The 19,362-nt window shown below is 34.0% G+C and overlaps 4 protein-coding genes across 4 annotated transcripts; 2 read left to right on the forward strand and 2 right to left on the reverse strand.

Moving 5' to 3' along the window:
• Positions 1-3,160: 3,160 nt before the first annotated feature.
• Positions 3,161-4,089, reverse strand: LOC106102218 (NADH dehydrogenase [ubiquinone] iron-sulfur protein 4, mitochondrial). Its single transcript, XM_013281638.1, has 3 exons — positions 3,932-4,089; positions 3,703-3,859; positions 3,161-3,569 (listed from the first exon to the last, which is right to left on the reverse strand). The coding sequence occupies exons 1-3, from the start codon at positions 3,982-3,984 to the stop codon at positions 3,213-3,215; spliced, it is 567 nt and encodes a 188-aa protein (XP_013137092.1). The 5' UTR covers positions 3,985-4,089; the 3' UTR covers positions 3,161-3,212.
• A 234-nt stretch (positions 4,090-4,323) lies between these two features.
• LOC106102426 (inhibitor of Bruton tyrosine kinase) lies at positions 4,324-15,785 on the forward strand. Its single transcript, XM_013281902.1, has 15 exons — positions 4,324-4,536; positions 4,828-5,227; positions 6,244-6,421; positions 6,618-6,835; positions 9,207-9,410; positions 9,691-9,927; positions 10,160-10,296; positions 10,488-10,622; positions 11,048-11,336; positions 11,661-11,783; positions 11,996-12,278; positions 12,716-12,896; positions 13,400-13,598; positions 13,975-15,219; positions 15,566-15,785. The coding sequence occupies exons 2-15, from the start codon at positions 5,063-5,065 to the stop codon at positions 15,695-15,697; spliced, it is 3,726 nt and encodes a 1,241-aa protein (XP_013137356.1). The 5' UTR covers positions 4,324-4,536; positions 4,828-5,062; the 3' UTR covers positions 15,698-15,785.
• LOC106102427 (tetraspanin-1-like) lies at positions 7,110-8,591 on the forward strand. The gene has a single exon (XM_013281903.1). The coding sequence runs from the start codon at positions 7,521-7,523 to the stop codon at positions 8,571-8,573; it is 1,053 nt and encodes a 350-aa protein (XP_013137357.1). The 5' UTR covers positions 7,110-7,520; the 3' UTR covers positions 8,574-8,591.
• Positions 15,786-16,624: 839 nt separating the features above from the next.
• LOC106102237 lies at positions 16,625-17,100 on the reverse strand. Its single transcript, XM_013281659.1, has one exon. It carries the CDS (start codon positions 17,003-17,005, stop codon positions 16,634-16,636), a length of 372 nt encoding a protein of 123 aa, XP_013137113.1. The 5' UTR covers positions 17,006-17,100; the 3' UTR covers positions 16,625-16,633.
• Positions 17,101-19,362: the final 2,262 nt, after the last annotated feature.

The following is a 19,362-nucleotide window of genomic DNA, read 5'->3' on the forward strand; positions in this document are numbered from 1 at the left end:
GTAGAGAAGCTCCTTAGAGCTTTTTTTAAGTTTCTGGTTTAATGGTATATGTGATTTACTAATTTGGTTTATGTATTATATTTTAGTGGAATGACACAATATATAACTAATTTCAATAATATACAAGCTTAGATGTATCAAACATTTTGAAATCTGCATAGATTTTTTTTCTAAAAATATTGCAAAACAGTAACGAAACTGAATAAAATTTCAAAGGCTTTACAACATAAGCACTCAGCCAAGTTGTACAGGGCCACTCGTAAAACTAAAGCTCTCACATTAAATATGCATTGTAACCTTTAAGACCGTAAAATAGACAGTGCGGAGAGTCATTAAGAATAAAGCTGCAAAATTCAAATTTTTACATATTTATAAATTGTTTCTTAATTACTATTTTACTAACACTAGTCAATAAGATTTTTTACTAACAAAATATGAGATCTTCTCGAAAGAAAGTTTTATTATTATTATTCCATATATCTTATTATTATTATTTACAGAATAAATTAAATGGCTCAGAAAAATATTCACAGAACAATTGAAAACTGTTAATTAATCAATATATATTTAAAATGTGATGATTTTTTACTGTTAACTTACTTAATGTTAAATTGTGTCTTACTTTTCTAAAATTGGGTAATTCCGAAATGATAGCGAACATCAAACTTCTCACATTACCTTTGTTGTTATACGTGTTTCTAAAAATTAAGTGCCCCGCACACTACAGACTTTTAATCGCTCGACTGTTAAGTCGTATATTTGTATAGGTACAGCGTGTATAGGCATACATTACACGTATTTTGTTTTATGTAACTTTAATATCCCAACTCAATAAATCAACGGATAAAAAGTCTGTAGTCTGCGAAGTACTAAGTTGTTCTTTAAACTGTGTTTTAATATTTTGTTGTACTTAATATATATTTTTCAATCTACACCTATACTTACTTACTTACTTTAGATGGATGGATGGATGGATGGAAGTTTGTTAGCGTGTGTAGCCTAAACGGCTGAGCGGATCTCCATGAAATTTGGCACAGGTTTAGAGCATAGTCTGGAAGAATACATAGGCTACTTTTTATCCCGGGATAAGTTACGGTTCCCGTGGGATTCATCAATTTAGTTTTTTAATGTTTACTCGATCATTGTGCAACGGTTCAACATATCTTATTGAAATTTGACACAGATGTAAACAAAGTCTGGAGTATACATGGGATAAGCTTCATCCCCGAGGTGTCCGGTTCCCGAGGGATACGTAGCTGTTTGTTATTTATATAGTTCGTATGTTTTCTAATACGACGAAGTCGCGGGCAACAGCTCGTATTATACAAAGGAAAGATTTGTAATTTGTATTTTTGTACCTATTTAAATAACGCAAAAACTACGGGGATTATTTAAAACATCTTCCACCATTAGGAAGCTGCGTTATAAGTAACATAGGCTATGTTTTATACTATTTTTTAAACGACGGACAAAATCGCAAGAATCAGCTAGTATTGTAATAAAAAGCTTTAATAATGTTTAGATAACAAGGCACTATGTACGTAACGAAATTGAAATGAAAGTTTGCATGTGGGTAGTCGGTGATTCATCAGCGCATAATTTATCCGCATACAAACACACGCGATGGCGTCGTTAGCTCTCTGTAATGAAGAGACAATGCGGGCGCATTGTGACTGCACATTCGAATTACTTAAACTTAAACGCACAATTAGATAATTCATATCTAAGTTTCTAGTATCTTGCACTAAAAGGAAACCGTAAATTGCAAATAATTGAAAAGTAATACACGCGATTACATTTAACAGCACTGGTTATGTTTTAAACATAATGGTCGCTTTTGTAACATATACGTATAACAAATAATACTATGTACAGGTACATAGAACCTATGGGCGTCGTCACTTGATAGTCTAGGTCAGGTCTAAGACGTTGGAGGAACCGAGGGGTTTAGTAGGTATCCCCCCATTATGGTGGGAGAGTCCCACCAGTAGCTATACTGCGTCCCCCTGGGCGCGGAGTATGCGTAAGATGTATTCCCCTTGGCCAAAAAAAAGGTTAGGTCTAGGGAAGCTTCCGTTAAATATACTGTCCCCTCTCTTTTGTCCTTGATGACGCTTGTAATAAAACCTTCATAATAATTGTTAAAACGATCATTGTAAATAAAATAGTAACCTTATTCGATAGCTTCAAAATTCCTAAAATCTGAACTTAACTGAGATGCATAGTTTTGATTTTAAATCACATACTCGTATTAACAAAATTTCACTCATCTCATAGGATATTAAATTTCGTAGTATAATTAATGTTCTAAGTTTGTACATGTTAATAATTAAAGTATTCAACGTATGTTATAGGATTATGCCCGCCATTCAACTTCCACTTTGCAAAATTAATTAAGTTGGAACACGGCACTGCTGTCCGCTATTATAAGTACATAATTGAATTATGATATCCTGGTACTTCAAAGTTCATTTAAGATGTATTGGATAAGTGCAATTTCCTATTATAAGGTGGGAGAAGAGTAAGCGGCCACCTGGTTTCGCCAAAACAGCGAAGCATGTGCTACCCTTCATCTGCAATTGCAGTTACTTTGCGTTAATAGATTACTTTTATGTATTTGATTTTAAAATTAACTGTTAATTAATAAAATTCGTTTGTAAGGGAGAGATATTTTCGCCCGTCCCAAATCCAGAGGATTAGAGGTTAAAAAATAAATGATTTGGTATGACATGTTTTTAACTGACCTTTTAGATTGAGTTTTCATTGACAAAACGTTAACCTAAAACAAGTTGTAAATAAAAAAAAATTATGAGTGTTAACAAAGAAGTAAAAGCGCCATCTCTTGACACTGGTTTCAAACAGTTGTATGTATTGCATATGTCAAAGCTTATTGTCTGCTAGATGTCGCTTATGTACGTCTTACAATCCAACACCAAAACATGCAATTTTTTGAACATATAAATTAAAGCACAGAAATGTCTCACAAAATAAGTTAAATAAAGAAAAAGTTTGTTCTTATAGAGATAATTCAAAAACACAATCTGAAAAAACCTTAAATCTCTCTGTAGCAGTCTATCTTAGAAAAATAAGTTAACACCACATTAAATTTACTTTAGTAACATAAAAGTTAAGGATTAAAGGGAATTAAAGAAATACACTGTCAAATTAACACATTATTCTGTATTTCTACATAGTTCTAAAAATGAAAAACATTACTTTGTTGATACCCTAGTACGGCGATTCCATGAAAAGTTAATCCCATAGCTCTTGGGCTTGAACTCTTTTTCTAATTTCGGAGTATCCAAATACCAGAACCAACCATTCTTTTCACAATGTTCAATAGCATCTTCAGGGGATGAAAACTGAACCTTCATGTTGGATAGTGGGTCTCCAGTGGAAGTCCAACCCATCAATGGGTTCTCCCAACGTTGGCGATTGTCAAATTCCATTTCCCAGTGATGGGTATTGTTAGTCCCACTCTGCATAGCATTTTTGGGTGGCTGGTAAATACGGACTCTACGAGTTTTAATATGCTCCTCTGGGACACCGGAAATTGGAGTAATGTCAACCTGAAATTTTATTGGGAATGAAAAAAATTGTTAAAACTACTATTGCAAGAATTAGTCAGTACAGAGTTGTTATCATAACTAATTAACTCTTTTAGTTCGCTAACTCATCTGTGATTAAACTGAGAATACTTACCTTCTTAGGGACAGATATTGTTGACTCAAGAGCACTTTTCTCTTTTGCTTCCTGTGGCAAAGCTAAAACTGTTTCGTTATCGATTTTTGGCGCTTCCTTGCGAGCTGCTGGATCATTGGTTGAAGAAAGTCTTGTATTAGATATCAAATACGATGGTCTAGAAATAAAAATAAGATTTATAGTACAGTAGTACTAATAAGCATAATGATTTTTTAAACATAAAAATTACCCCGATATAGCTTGTCGAGACAATCGTGTCGTATGACTCAAAACCTTAAACATTGTTAAATTTTGGGATAATATATTCCCGAATTCAGTTTAACTTTTTGCTTTTCGATTACACAATATAGAATTTTCATTCAAGCCATCTGTCATCTGTCAATAAGCGCTATTTTGACATTTAGAACATATGGATTGCACACATCCAGTTTATTTTTTTTTTCATTAGAAGTTAATTCTATATTCTATATTACTTTAAATCTTAACCAGCTGACTTCATTAATAAAATAACGGTGCTTGAAAATCCAACAACAATAGTTATTTCAAACAAAATTGCATTTTTTTAATCTGTTGTTGTTGTAGCGTTTTTGTCTTTTTGTAAAATAATTTTGACATGATAAATTGGAATTTTGTCATTATTTGTCAGCGGTCAAAGATAGAGTTAGAGGTGGATAATATTAGGAATTTCTAATTTATCCAAATTACTTTGTTGCTTTATGTGATAACCGTTTGACTACATCTTATGTGCCTAACAACCGGTTGTGTAACGTGAAATATGAGTTGTAATCTATTCTCGGTAGCCGGAACTATACGGAAATCTGTTTACGTCTAAAGGTAATACTATTTTTGCTTAAATTTAATTATAACTATATTAATTTATTTAAAAATATCATCTTGTGTTTACAATTTTGATGGTAATTCTAATGACTTACATCTCCAAGTTAAAACACCGGTCTAAAATTATCGTGTTAAACGTCATAATTGGAAAACGATTCTGATAAGATTTACATTTTCAAATGAAGTATTAAAAGTATTATGAAATTATATACTTTATCAGATATAAACTGGCTTTTGTGTAATTACTCAAATATTCAAACAAAATCTTATATGTCTCTTTATTTTCAGTGGGTCTACACAACCATTATGTGCTTCTAAGAAGATATTTGTAGCTCCTTTTGGAGCTACATTAGAGCACTCGCTCTAGTGTAGTATTAAGTCTATGTAAATATTTTCCATATCTTCTAGTACCTGGCAATATACATAGAATAAATAAATGATACTAGGTCTTAGTATTAAAGTTAGTGGACCAATTAATTGGATGATATTTTTTTAATGTTTTTTCTGGAAATTTAATTAAAAAATGAGTAAAATAAATTTAGATATAGACTGCACCAGACGGTGTAGGTCTAAAAGATGTGGCCAGTCACTTACAAGTGCCATAACCAAAAGATGTGTAAGTGATGAATGCTTAGCAAGCTTTATTAAAGCAACTTGTGCTAACTTCACCAAGGCTTTTGATTTTGAGGTAAGATTTAATGTTTTGTATCAACATCCACTTGCCCTTATCCCTAACGGAGGGTCAGCACAGTATGTGCTGCTCTTCCATACATCTCTATCAGCTGTCATATCTGAATCCATTCCTTTCTTAAGCATATCCTTTTTCACAGAATCCATCCATACTTTATTCGGTCTTTGTTTTGTATCAAAAATTTATAAACTAACTTTTGCCTACAACTCCATCCATAAAAATAAAAAAGGCCACTTGCTCATGAGATTTTACAGACTATCCTCTACATCTATGCTAAATTTCATCAAGATCCATTCCGCAGTTTAAGCTACAAATTCTAACAAACATCCTTCCATCTAAACTTTAACATTTGTAATATTAGTAAGATAAGTAATGATAGTGAAAACAAAATTAATTATTTTGAAGTAACAGCACTGAGTATTACATTTGACATTATGCCAAGAATGTATATTGCAGAAACATTTAAAATGTTATGCAATTTATATAATACACAGAAAGTAGTGTATTCACTATTGACCTTCCATACTTGACATAATTCAACAAAATACTTTCTCATTTTGTTTGATACTTTTCTTATTAATCTTATTATTTAGGATGGATGGATGTTTGCTAACATGTAACTATAGAATAGCTGCAAAAATCAATATTATAAATGCGAAAGTTTAGAAGGATGGATGGATGTTTGTTAGAGTTTGTAGCCTACACGGCTGAGGAGATTTAGATGGAATTTGGTTTATTTTGGTATATTTGGTATATGTAGACAATAGTCTGGAACAACACATAGGCTTCTTAGTTTTTTTAATTTCACGCGAACGGAGTCGCAGGGGAACGCTAGCTTGATATAAATACAATAGTCAGAAAGAATACATTGACTACTAAAGTCCTTTTTAATTCGATTTTTTTCATATGAAAGCTAATGTACCAAAAAAATAAGGTATGACCTTAAATAGAGTGCCTGAGCACTTTATCTGTAGTTTGAGATTATTATCTTTAACTGGTTGTAAACTTCACAGGGTCGTACAGCATTGCATATGACAGCTTCTCGTGGCAGAAACCAGCTGATGGAATGGTTATTGCGACACTCTATGGAAGCATTTGTGAATGCAAGAGATCGTGAATCTGGATATACGCCGTTGCATAGATCTATTTTCTATGGCCAGATACATTCTGCTGTTGCTCTGATAAAACTAGGTAATTTGATTAACATAAGGATTTTTTTATTAAGAAAATGACATGTGAAAGAGACCTAAAAGTAGGTATAGATTTCTAGAATTTCAGAGGTTGACTATGCATTGGTTTCTCTCGTTGTCTATAGTTGTTGGGGACATGTTTTTACAAAATAACCTATATTTTAAATATGCATTATTTGATTATAAACAATTTCCAGGTGTAAACACAGATATAGTTGACAAAGATGATTACACCGCATTAGACCATGCGATGCTTGACCGTCACTACATTTACAAACATATTGGTGAGCAGCCTAGTGATGTGTATGTGTGGGGTACCAACTCTAACTACACCCTGGGTACGGGCACCCAGCAGCAACGTAATGCACCTGATCTACTTACATCTTTCAGCCGGACTAACAACTCTGTTAAACAGGTAATTGTAATTTAATTACTTATTTACAGTGCTGGTGGGCCAAAGTACGTCTTGAGTGTAACTGAGTTGCTTTTTTATATGAAATACTAGCTGTTGCTCGCAACTTCATCCGCGTGAAATTAAAACAGTAAAAAATATAGCTTATTGTACTTACAGATAAATCAACTTTCTAAAGACTTTTTAAAACTGGCTCAGTAGTTTTTGAGTTAGTTAATACGTACAAAATACAAATCTTTCCCCATTATTATATAGATTAGCATATTTTTGTTGATTTAACAATATTTCTTATGCCATTCCATCTAGGCTTGTGCTAGGAATGGTTTATGACAATAGTCGATAATGGGATTCGAACCCTCGATCACGTGAACGAAAATCCGTATATTAAACAGAAGGCTATTTGTGTTTACTGATTAAAGTTTAACAATACATCTACAAATAATAAGCCTCACTTCGCTATTTTGGCGAATTACGGCGACTGCTTCTTCGTTTACCAGTCATAAAAACTGTAACCGTGTTTTGTCAATATTTTTCTAGTTATTAAAACTCTTCCGAATTGGTATAACAAATCATAGATTATCAAAATCATATTTTTCTAATGACAAACAAATCAATCACATGTCAAAATGACGGCGAAAATGTATAATTTTTATATGTTTATTTTAGTAGTTGAAGAATTTTAAATAAAATGCATACAACTAGTTTACCTCGTACTTGCCTCAGTTGTACAAATGTCACCTTCTTTTCAATGGCAAGCATTGTTTGCGTCGCCTGCGTGTGGTGTATTCTCAACACGGAAATGTTTAAAGAAGTTAATCTTACTGTAACCAAAAGCCATATGATCCCAATAATCGCCAGCGTCGTGAACTTAAAACTATGGTTCACTCCGTTGTCGACGATCGTACTAATTCTTTCCGCTATTACAATGTTCACTTCCTGTTGCGGAATCTTTGGCGCAGGATGTAAAATGAAATGCGCTGTCAAATGTTATGTTTTCCTGGTAACCGTTATATCATGTACTGCCTTTTGGTTGTTCTTTGTCACCGGTACATATAATATTTACTCGAACAACCTACCTACTAGACGATATTTACAATCAACGATACGTAATTACTACGGAAGGGAAAACGATTTAATGTCATTCCTATGGGACTATGTTATGGTGAATTACGAATGCTGTGGCGCTAATAATTATAAAGATTTTGATAACTCTGAATGGCAGAAGAAAAATCCCGGCTTTTCAAACCCGGTACAATGTTGCGTGTTGAAAAATATGACCAAACTTATTCCCTTGGATCCTAACTGTACGAAATTAAATTCGTCTACCGTGGGTAGTTTTAAAACTTACGGCTGTTTCGATGCATTGAGAGAAGCTATAAAAGAGAACAAGGGAACGTTCATATTCTATGCTGTAACTTCTTTTCTTTCTTATTTCCTTATAATTTCGTTTGCCTCTTGTATAATAAAAGGTGGTCCATTAGTAAATCCGAATAGCTGGCAACCAATAAAGCCGACTCCGCCAAAAGCGCAGTCGACCAGCAGTTTGCCTGAGAATAAGGAGGTGAAGGTTGTTGTACCGAAGCGATTGAGTTCTCGCAACACAATGTATGCGGAGGAACCTCCGAAGAAGGTGGTGCGAGTGATATCAGCGGTCAATCCCGCTCAGAGCTACAAGTTTGATACGTATCCGTACAGAGGCGATGGAGTCGTGCCCTATCGTTTAAATCATCAATTACAATAAATAGGAAATATAAAATTTCATGCTTTTTAATTTCAGTATAAAACTCCCCTCGATTTGTATCCGATTGATCAGGAAAGGTGTTAATTTTTTTATTATAGTATCGGATATAAATGCAAATTACAAGCAGCGTAAATGCTAAAGGTATACCTATACAATAAAATGTAAACTAGAAAACTGATACGTTTTCGTATCACATCACGGTATCGTATGCTTCGTTTACCGCAAGCCTACTCAGTTGCTTTATTCTAATCTATTACATAAGTTTCTTTTTGAATGACTAGACGATCTACGGCCGGATTCCCAGCTATAACCATTCGTTAGCGTTTTTGGTTTGATAACATTGATGACTTTGATAACTTCATGCGTTTCCGAACTAATTTATTTGAGTTTTACTTCGTTAAAACTAACGTCAACCTAATCACTAGGTAATGATAAAATAAATGGAACTTTCAACAACCTAGCATTAGTATTCCAAATATTAATTTTCGTTTAATATTAGGAAATGCCGTAAATTCTAGTAATCTAGATATGTTGACATTGCTATAAGATTTCCCTAGGATTAATCCTATACGAAGAGCTATAGCATAATTATATAAATTCTATTATGATTCTCACAACTCGTGGTATCCGTAGGTTTGCTTAGGCAAGTTCCATAGCGTGTGGGTGTGCGAGTCGGGGCAGACGGCGGGCGGGGAGGCGTGGTGCGCGGGGCAGACGGCGCGCGCGGGCGGCCCGCCCAGCACCGCGCTGCGCCCCGCCCAGCTGCGCCTGCCCGAGCCCTGCCTTGCTGCGGCTATTACCCTCACCTCGACCGTCTTCCTGCTGCAGAGTGGGGCGGTAAGTCTACGAACACTTGATATTGCCACACCATGCATAAAAAAAAGAAAACCGTGTTTTGAAATTTAAAAGAACTAATTAATTAAATAACCTTAGATACTACTACCTTTAATAAACGGTAACTTCTTTCTAAGGTATAAACGTATTTTGAAATAGTTACTTGTCAGAATTTAGTACCGGAACAAAATACAAACTTAAATATTAATTACAACTAATTAAAATGTAACATTTTGTTAGTAAGTCCATTTCTGTCTAAACTATGAAAATTTTTAAATTCCAGGTTGTCCAATACGGACTAAACTCGACAGATAATATCAGTTCATCCACCGCAAAAACGCCAACAGTTATAAAATTGGGTTCAACTAAACCACTGTTAAAATTAGCCGACCCTTTGGGAGTGTGTGCGGGACGACTGCACGCGGTGGCTTGGAACCCCCGCGTGGTCTACACGTGGGGCACCAACCTGGGGCAACTGGGGCATCCACAAGAGGACAAAGTGGTGCCATTACCTAAACGAGTAAGATTATAGGGAAAAAGTCTTATATGGTTAAGGCCTGTCCCACCAGTGGCTGATAAAGGCTCAGATAGCTTAAAAATTACGTCACTTTCAGATAAGGGAACAGAATCCGACATTTCCATCACATATTTTACACGTTGATTTATCAAACAATTTACAATTTGGTGGGACAGGCCTTTAGTGTTCTGTTATTTTTTGTTTTTCGATTTTGTTAAAAAATACTTATCTTTAGGTGGCCGTTTCTATAAACACAAAAGATCAGACGGAAATTCAACTGGTGGCTACTTCGGATGCCGCTACAGTGTTCACTACAAGCCGCGGCGATGTTTACCTCCTGCATAAGTATTTGTGCAAGAAAATTGTTATTAAGTAAGCATATAAATTTAAAAGAATATACCTCCACATGCGGCTAAAAGTACAATTTTCCTTGTAAACTTTTTATCATATAAATATATATTTTATTGTACTTCCCTATCTGTAACACAATTACTTACGCATGCATTTATTTATATTTCTATTACTCAAAAATGTATACCTTTGTAATATTTATGTTTTAATAGGCAAATAAACTTGCGTCAAGTATGTGTAGAAAGCAAAGTAAGCGACCAAAACATTTATTCGCGAGTAACAGTGTTGTTGCTCACCAATGTCGGACAACTACATATCTGGCAGGATACAAACAATCGTCTTACAAGGTAACTGTTGTTTTACAAGTCTGTTTAAATAGATTTCTTGAAAAGTAATTATATCTTTGTTTTTGTAAAAAATAGTAGATTTTTGTTAATTTACTAATATTTCCTTTAACCAATACAACTAAGCCTTAAGCTTGTGCTAGGATATGGTTCACGACAATAGTCGAATGTGGGGATTCGAACCTTCGACCGCAAGATCGGTAGTCCGTACTCCAAACCATTAGGCTATTGGCGCTTGTCGCTATCTACAATATTAGGTCTTATTTTGTTGTTCTAAATAACTGTCAATAAAATAATCAGAAGTGTTGTTGATCGATCCGGCTCGAAGGACCAAATATTTGAGTTTACGCATTTTTATTATCATTACTAAAAAAAATCGTAGTTTTATTGTTGTTTAAATGTATTATAAAACATTAAAAATGTTACAGATGTGTTTTCGGTCTGAATCATCAAATTTTAATATCCCACGTGGCTTTAACGCACGATGCGTTGTATTTCATAACAAAGTATGGTGAAGCGTATATCGGTAACATATCGAGAAAAACAGGACCAGCGATACAACCCGCTAAGAGAGACAAGGACAGCAATAAATCTTCATTAGTATTGTTCTTAGAAAAGGACGACTGTACTTCAGTGAGGATAACTAAAATACCTAATATACACAGAGCAGTGTCTATTTCAGTTGATAATGAAGGATTGAATTTCGCTTGTTTGCAAGTAAGTATGCTCTATCTCTTTCTCTCTTGTTTGTCCATATATACCCATCTCTTTCTTGCTCATTATTAATAACACGGTATTAAAAGTAAGCTCCTAGTTTTCAATCTCTATCTATACCAATATTATAAAGAAGAAAGATTTGTATTTTTGGATTTTTGTATGTATTGAAATAACTAAAAAATTATTGGACTGGTTCCAAAGATTCTTTAACCATTAAAAGCTATGTTATCGCTGAGTACACATAAGCTTTTTTATTATTTTGTAATTTCACGCAGACAAAGTCGCGAACAACCGCTAGTATTTTTATGTGATTCTTTGTTTTAGATAAAACCAACATGTGGTTTAACATCTCTGCCAGAACTTCCTCCGTCACTTATGTCCAAACATATGGAATCTTTATTGGATCTGGCTACCGAAGATGATATTTTACATGATGTCATATTTAAGGTAAATGTAATTTAAATAAATATAATACTATTACTTACTTAAAATAATCATAATAGGAAAATTTCAATTATTTAGTTCTTACAGTATTGTAAATCTTGATTTTTTTCACCTAGAAATTAACATAAATTAAAGTTAAGAAAGGCTTAGTCTATTAAAATAACTCTAAAATGTAAGAAATAGACAAATTAAATTAAAAATATCTTTCTTACTAGGTTAATAACAAATTGTACCCAGCGCACATATTCATAGTCGCATCCAGTAGTGAATATTTATACAAAATGTATGAAGAATCACGCACAAATGCAGATGATAAGCCTATAGTGTGTTTAGATAATGTTCACCCTGAAGTATTTGAAAGGATATTACATTATATGTATACTGGAAGTTGTGACGTCACCGAATTGGGACCATGTCGTCTAAAGATAAGAAAGGAAGACTTAAATGCGGTTATTAAGAAGGAAAAAAACGAAGTGGATATAGAAATTGATGCTGTTGGTAAGAATTTATTTAAATATTCTTTAAAAAAATGTATTTAGTGGACTATTACTAAAAAGGTACTACTACTACTACTACTAATGTACATGTAGACACAAAATTATATTTTATTACAATGTTATTTTGAAAAATGTTGATATTTTTGCCTGCATTATACGGACATTGAGATTTTTCCTGTTTTATACTGTTTTACATTCAATGTTTAAAAAATTATGACAGTATATAATGTATATTTTATAAGTATATCATACTTATATTATAAATGTGAATGTTTAAATGGATGGATGGATGTTTGTTAGAGAGAGCCTAAACTGCTGAACGAATCTGGATGAAATTTGGCATAGATCATAGTCCGAAAGGAGACATAGGCTAAATACTTTTTTAATTCCACGCGGACAGAGTCACGGGCATAACCGAGTAATTTATATTTTATATAGAGAATCCAAAGGAAGTATCTGCGTTCGAAGTATATAATGGTCAGCATAAACGTAACAATAAACACCGGCGCAGCGCAGACACGCCGCCGCGCAGCGCGCACTGCGACCCCGTCAAGTTGCTGCAAGCTAGCGCTAAGCGACTCAAAGTTATGGCACTGCATAAACTGCTGGATAAGTACTAGTAAGTATATATCACCTGAGCCTACCCTAAGTTGTTCCTAGTCCCGTTGGCACTCTGCGGGTTGACTTCATACATCTTTGAATTATTTCTCCAATAAGTGTATCACAATTTGTTTAATAGTAAGGTGACAGATAAGCGAGTCACCTGAATTCGCCGAAATAGCGAAGCGATCACGGCCCGTAGACATCTGCTTACTTAAATCAACAGAAGAGACAGAAAGTGGATATTTACCTTACATAGGTATCCCATTCTCCGCTAAATCTACTTACCCTTCTATCCCTTCCATGTAAGAGAGGACTAAAATTAAGACTCGAACGCTCATCAAACCAAACCTACAATTGTTTCCACTTGTTCACACATTATTATTACAGTTGGACAGTAGCCGAGATTATGCATGTGTTCACATGCCAGCTAGTGTTCACATACCGGCTAGTGTTCACATGCCAGTCCAGTGAGTGCTACTGGCCAAGTGAACAGCTTTAAAGCAAGCTATCACTTATTAGTTACAGGGATGGCATAATACATGTAAAGGAAAGTGCAACACATACTAAGAGCAGTCCGGCGTTCGACCGCGAGTCCTTCCCTCAGCTGGTGGATACAAATGTATGCTGCAAAGATGGCACGCTCCTGCCAGCACACAAATGTGTACTAGCTGCAAGACTTGACTACTTTAATGGAATGTTCATGCATTCCTGGACCGAGGTAATGAACACCCTGTATAATGAATATTTTGTGTTATTAATCGTGTCCAACTTTACCGATAACCTCATGACGTCATTGAGCAGACGTAAGACTCCATCAGTGTTGGTGGGAGGAATCGGCAAATCTTTTGCCCGCGGCTAATCCCTGTAGATTATGTCCGAAATCCAGTTAGTCTTGTAATCGATAATATGCATCACGTGTTGTTAATTATTCGTCAAACTCACTTTTTCTGTTGTCAATTTATACTTTACAAATTAATATATCGTTATATTTTACGATTTTATATATTTGAATAAGTTTTTAAACTAGTATTGACTATTCACTGATCAATCTTTTTTGATTATCTAATACTAATGATAATTTTTTTTATTTACAGAGTGAAACTATGTCAACAGTTACTCTACCAATAAACTACAGCATTCTATTGCCAATTATTAACTTCCTCTACACTGATCGTTGTCCCGAAATTGAAAATTCTGACAGCATTGATTTTATATGCAGCATGCTTATAGTAGCGGACCAACTGTTAATAACACGTATTAGAGAAATGTGTGAAGTCACATTAGCAAGTTTAATTACATTAAAAAACTGCGCCGAACTCTGCCAATTCGCACACACATACAACGCCACACAACTCAAACAATGTTGTATGGAATTCATTGGTCTTAACATATGCAATATACTAGAAAATCGTTCCCTCGATTTACTAGACGATATTCTAGTAGCAGATATATCACATTATTATCGCAATTTCAATCCCATAATGTTGTCTAGAATCATAACACCATTCTTTAACAGTCCTACCGATGAAATTGTTAATGAGTTAGCAAAAAATTCACCCGTCAACATGAGTGTTATCGATGAGGATTTAAAGAAAGATGACAGCATTCTAGAGGCCAATAAAAAAAAATCTAAACAATCTAAGAAAATTGAATATACGGAAAGTGAGAAAGCCAGAATGAGATATGAGTCAGTAAGCTCCATTACATCTCTGGACCTATCATATGATACCTCTGGAGATGTGACTCTGTCATTAAGTTCTATTGGAAAAGAGAAAGAGAAGAAGCAAATAGAGAAAAAGGACAAATGGATAGAAGTACCGTCTGCACAACAAAAACAGCAAAAGGTCATTCAAGCAAGACTTAAAGCTATCACAACCGCTAAAGATATTCTCAATGAATCTCCGACAGAGTCTTTTACTAAACTGACTAAGAGTAACTCTTCGACTGTCATGACTCCGACTAAAGAAACTCATGGGCCCAGTACTTCTCGTATGTCTGAATCTCCTAAGGAATTATTCCCTGAATCGAATTGGAGTCCACAGTGCAACTTAGTTGTTAATCATATTGGACCAAAACTCTCTCAAAAGCAAAGAAAGAAATTAGCCATGCAAGGCAATGAAGTATCAACACCACAGAACTTGGATAATTATTTATCTAATAAAATAAATATAGGAAGTCCACCAGACAAACCTAAAAATCCTTGGAAAATTTGTGAAGCTCCAATCGCTAGTAGTAGCCCAAAATCCAAAGCGATTGAGTTCAATCAGATTTTGGCTGACCAAAAGAAGCAGAAAGATGACTTTTCTAGAATCATGACAAAGCCATTGGCACTTACACAGGTATAAAAAAATAACTTTTTACCTTTGGTGTTTTGAGTTGAAGATTTAGTTATATGATAATAAATCTTATGCTTTGTTTGTGAATAGCAGCAATCTATACTAATATAATAAAGCAAAAATATACTACTTTATAATGCTATGCTGACATCTTACACCACAAAGTAGTGTGTTTTTACGCTTGATTATATTAGTATAGATAGATTGTGTATGTATACCTCAACATAATGTGTTACGCGGAAGAGCGAGACTTCCTATCACAAGTACCTATTGATTACTTAAAAGGAAATTCCTACATCTGAGTAACTTGTATTTTATTGTTACACCAATAAATCTTTTTCATTTTCAGCTTGAAGATAAAGCAATTGAGGAATTGGAACGTTTTTATAATGTGCACGAAATAGATGATGAATGGATAACGGTGCGCCGCATCGAGCTTCAAGTGTCCTCACCACAATGGATCCACACTGCCCCAAAGTGATAATTATATATTTTACAATTATACATTTACATTACTAAAACATTGACATATAATTTATATTTTAAATGTAATTACAATACATTACAGATACTTTTATTATTATCTATTGTTTTATTACGAATATGAATCCCAAAAAAACCCATCTGGTAATTATTTTATATATGTACTAGCTGTTGTATGTGACTTCGTCCATCCAATATTAAAATAAAAAAGTAGTATTAAAGAAAAATACAATATTAAAATAAAAAATATGCCTGTTTATGTCATCTACCCTTTATTGTAAGTCCAGTCAAAGTCGGTTCAGCCATTTCGGAAATTACCCAGGACAAACGCGGCTTGTGGACAAACAGACAGACAAATAGACGATTTTCACTATCAGCAATGCATATACATGATCTTCCCGAAATCTTGAATTTCTCTTTTGATATTACGGACACTCCAATTTTATTATATGTATAGATAGATGACACCTAATTAAACCATAGACTGTCATATTTAGGCTTGTATGTATGGCGTTTTGGCATTTTTTCCTAACTATGAAAAGTTCACTTTAGTCTCTAAGAACAAAAGTATTAAATGTTCTCCCAGTATCATAACAATAGTACTCATATGAGGTTAAAGGACAGTGACAATCATAACTGTATATTTATCAAAGTAATTTTGGTACACTCAATATGTGGTACATAACCAATTGCAAATATACCAAATCAATGGGTGATAATTTTCTCCCTTCATGTTCTAAAAGCTGTATCAATATAAACAAGTAATATATTTCCAGTAGCAAAGGTTGGCAATTTTTACGGCTTACTACCCCTATTACCACACCTATGGAATATTTCCATCATACTTCTGTAAAGGATATCAATGATAGTGATCATTTTCATAAATATTTATTTACACTATACTAAAAATAAAACTAAAAAAACTGATTACATACTATTTTGGTGGAAACGCTTTAAGTAACTGATTCACTTGTCTGTGCGTTAACTTCTTTTCTCCAGGAACTAAAATACCTTTTTTCCCTTGCTCTCTTTTTGTTGCTAGTTTTTCACTGAAGTCGCGGTAACATCCTTGAAAAGCGGTTATTTCTTTCAAGCATTCTTGCTGATCGAATTCGTGTTTCTTGAAGCATGCAAACATTAATGAAATCTCTTGCATACAAGCTGCTTCTCTCAGATTATCTCCTTTCCCAGAAACAGTTTTTTTAAGCTTGAGTGGTAATAGCATTTGAAACGGAACAGGTTCTCTTTGCGGTGCTCTGGCGGAATTATTAAATGGTGCCGAAAATAGTACGGTATTAAATCTCATTTTTATATTTTTCACTCACTATATTGTTCGTTAAAGTTTGTCTTAAAATAGAGGTTATGTGTCTTGGTCCGACAAACTGACGTTCAGCTGACAGAAATGTCACTGAACTGTCAAATGTCACTATAAACCTCTAAGATTATAGAATATTTATCAGTAACCAGTTTCTGTAAACTATAACTGAAACTGGTTGTGCATATTTTATTTACAAGCATAATATTGTTTTAATTATTTTCGTTATAATCGTCGTAATTACGTTTTAATTATAATCTAAGAGAAAAAGGAGAAATCATAACAAGAGATACAGAATTTTGGAGAATAAAATTAGCCAACATATGCGCGTATAACTCTGGATAATTACTAGTAAAACAATTCATAAGACTTTAGCCTCTAACCTCTATTATATTACAACAAAAAAATCCTGTCCTAAATCCATTGAATAAGTACTAAACTTTTCGAACACTAATTTTTCCATCTTTAATTTATGACTCGGGTAATCCATGACTTTTATCGAAGAGATACTATTAGATAAAGTTAGCGATTAAATTAAAATGGATGAAGCTATCATCCAAATATTGTTAAATTTGCGGTGATTCGAAGGGCAATTAAACATAATTTATGATCTTATTTATTCAACTGGGTTTTTATTAGAGATAACAATCGTTAGCTACTGAAAATGAAAATGCAATTTTCAAGGTTAAGTTTGGGAGGAGGAGTTATAAAAAAATACGTAATGTCACCACGAGGGGGGTAATCCCCCCAATAAGTCTATTGAGATATCACGACAATTTTATTGACAAATAATTTAAATGTTATACATTTAAGAAGTAATAAAATTCCAATCACAATGACACTCTCTTCTTTTATTTCTATTCCAGAGAATCATTATTTTTAATAATTAGAAATAATTTCTATAACACAGTTCAAATTGTACTCACTCGGATATAAGGATTTTTTGTGACTAAATAGCCACTATTAGCCTTGAAAAGGCATTTACAGATTCACCGGGCTTGGCGGAAACAAGGAATACACCAAAATCGTAGGTATTATTGGAAACGAATAAAATAAATCTTTGTAAAACTAAAAAATTAAATAGTGATATAAGTTGATGTCATTACGGGAATTCCTGAAATCCAAAAAAACTGATGACCGACTACATACTGACAAAAAAAAAACATACAGACGAATTGAGTACCTCCTTCCTTTGGGAAGTCGATCAAAAACTCGTGCCCAAAAGTTGTGCGTCTCCTATAGATAACAGTCAGTTTCTTTATTACAAGATGCTGTATGTTTAGCCTTTTTGAAGAAGATAAAGTGTTAACGAGGAAACAAGTGGATTTCCATCCAAAAAAGAAAAAGATAAACACAACAGCACCGACTTATCCGACGAAACACAGATGAATAAGCAATAAACAACAAATAAAGGGCAATTCTGTGGTAATCTAACTTTCGAGATTAAATGGATTTACAGATAAAATTATTCGTATAAATACAACAAGAAAACCACCACTGGACATAGTTATAGAATCATCTTATAACTAAAAGTAAGTACCAAACATTCTAATAAACTTATATTTAACAGTGGTAGTGCCCGCTTTAACATCTTAGCACTGCAGGGCCGGCACGCCCCCACTAATACCACGACCACACAGAAGACAGGCGTGAAATGGAAGCAATTCCGTGTTTCGTCTGATGAGTGTGGTGCCGGAGGCCTAATTTAAATCCCTTTCTCTTTACCATCATTTTCTTATAAGAAGAGGATGGGAAGGGGAAGAGGATTTGACGGTGGAGGAGATGCATAGGAAGGGGAAATGTCCTCTTTATGTGCGTCTCCTCCTCCGTCGTATACGGGTAGCCAACGCATCTGCAGTTGCGAATGTCTATGGGCAGCGGTCGCTTCGCCATTTTGGCGGATTCAGGTGGCCGCTTGCTCGTTTGCCACCTTGTTATAAAAAAAAAATTAAGAAACCATTGAAATAAGATTTAAAAAAAAGGTTACGTATAAAATGTAATTTAATAATCTTTATTTCTATTTGCTGAATGACCTTAATGCCTGGTCCACACTTGGCTTGTACAGTTTAGACTGTATTTAGACATACCGTGAACTAACCAAAAGTAAACCCAAGCATGACTTTGGTAGAAAAATACATGGTTTGGTATAGGTTTAACCAGTTGATTTGATTTTTAAAATTAATCTATATCTATACTAATATTATAAAGAGAAAATATTTTTTTTTTGGTTTTTTATAAGTATTGAGAAACTCAAAAAGTATTGGGCCGATTTTAAAGTCTTTCACCATTAATAACTTAGGCTGTATAATTTCACGCGGGCGAAGTCGCGAGCAACAGCTAGTAGTAAG

This window comes from Papilio polytes, unplaced genomic scaffold (genome assembly GCF_000836215.1).
Source record: "Papilio polytes unplaced genomic scaffold, Ppol_1.0 DF823923.1, whole genome shotgun sequence".
In the NCBI taxonomy this organism is placed as follows: Eukaryota; Metazoa; Arthropoda; class Insecta; order Lepidoptera; family Papilionidae; genus Papilio; species Papilio polytes.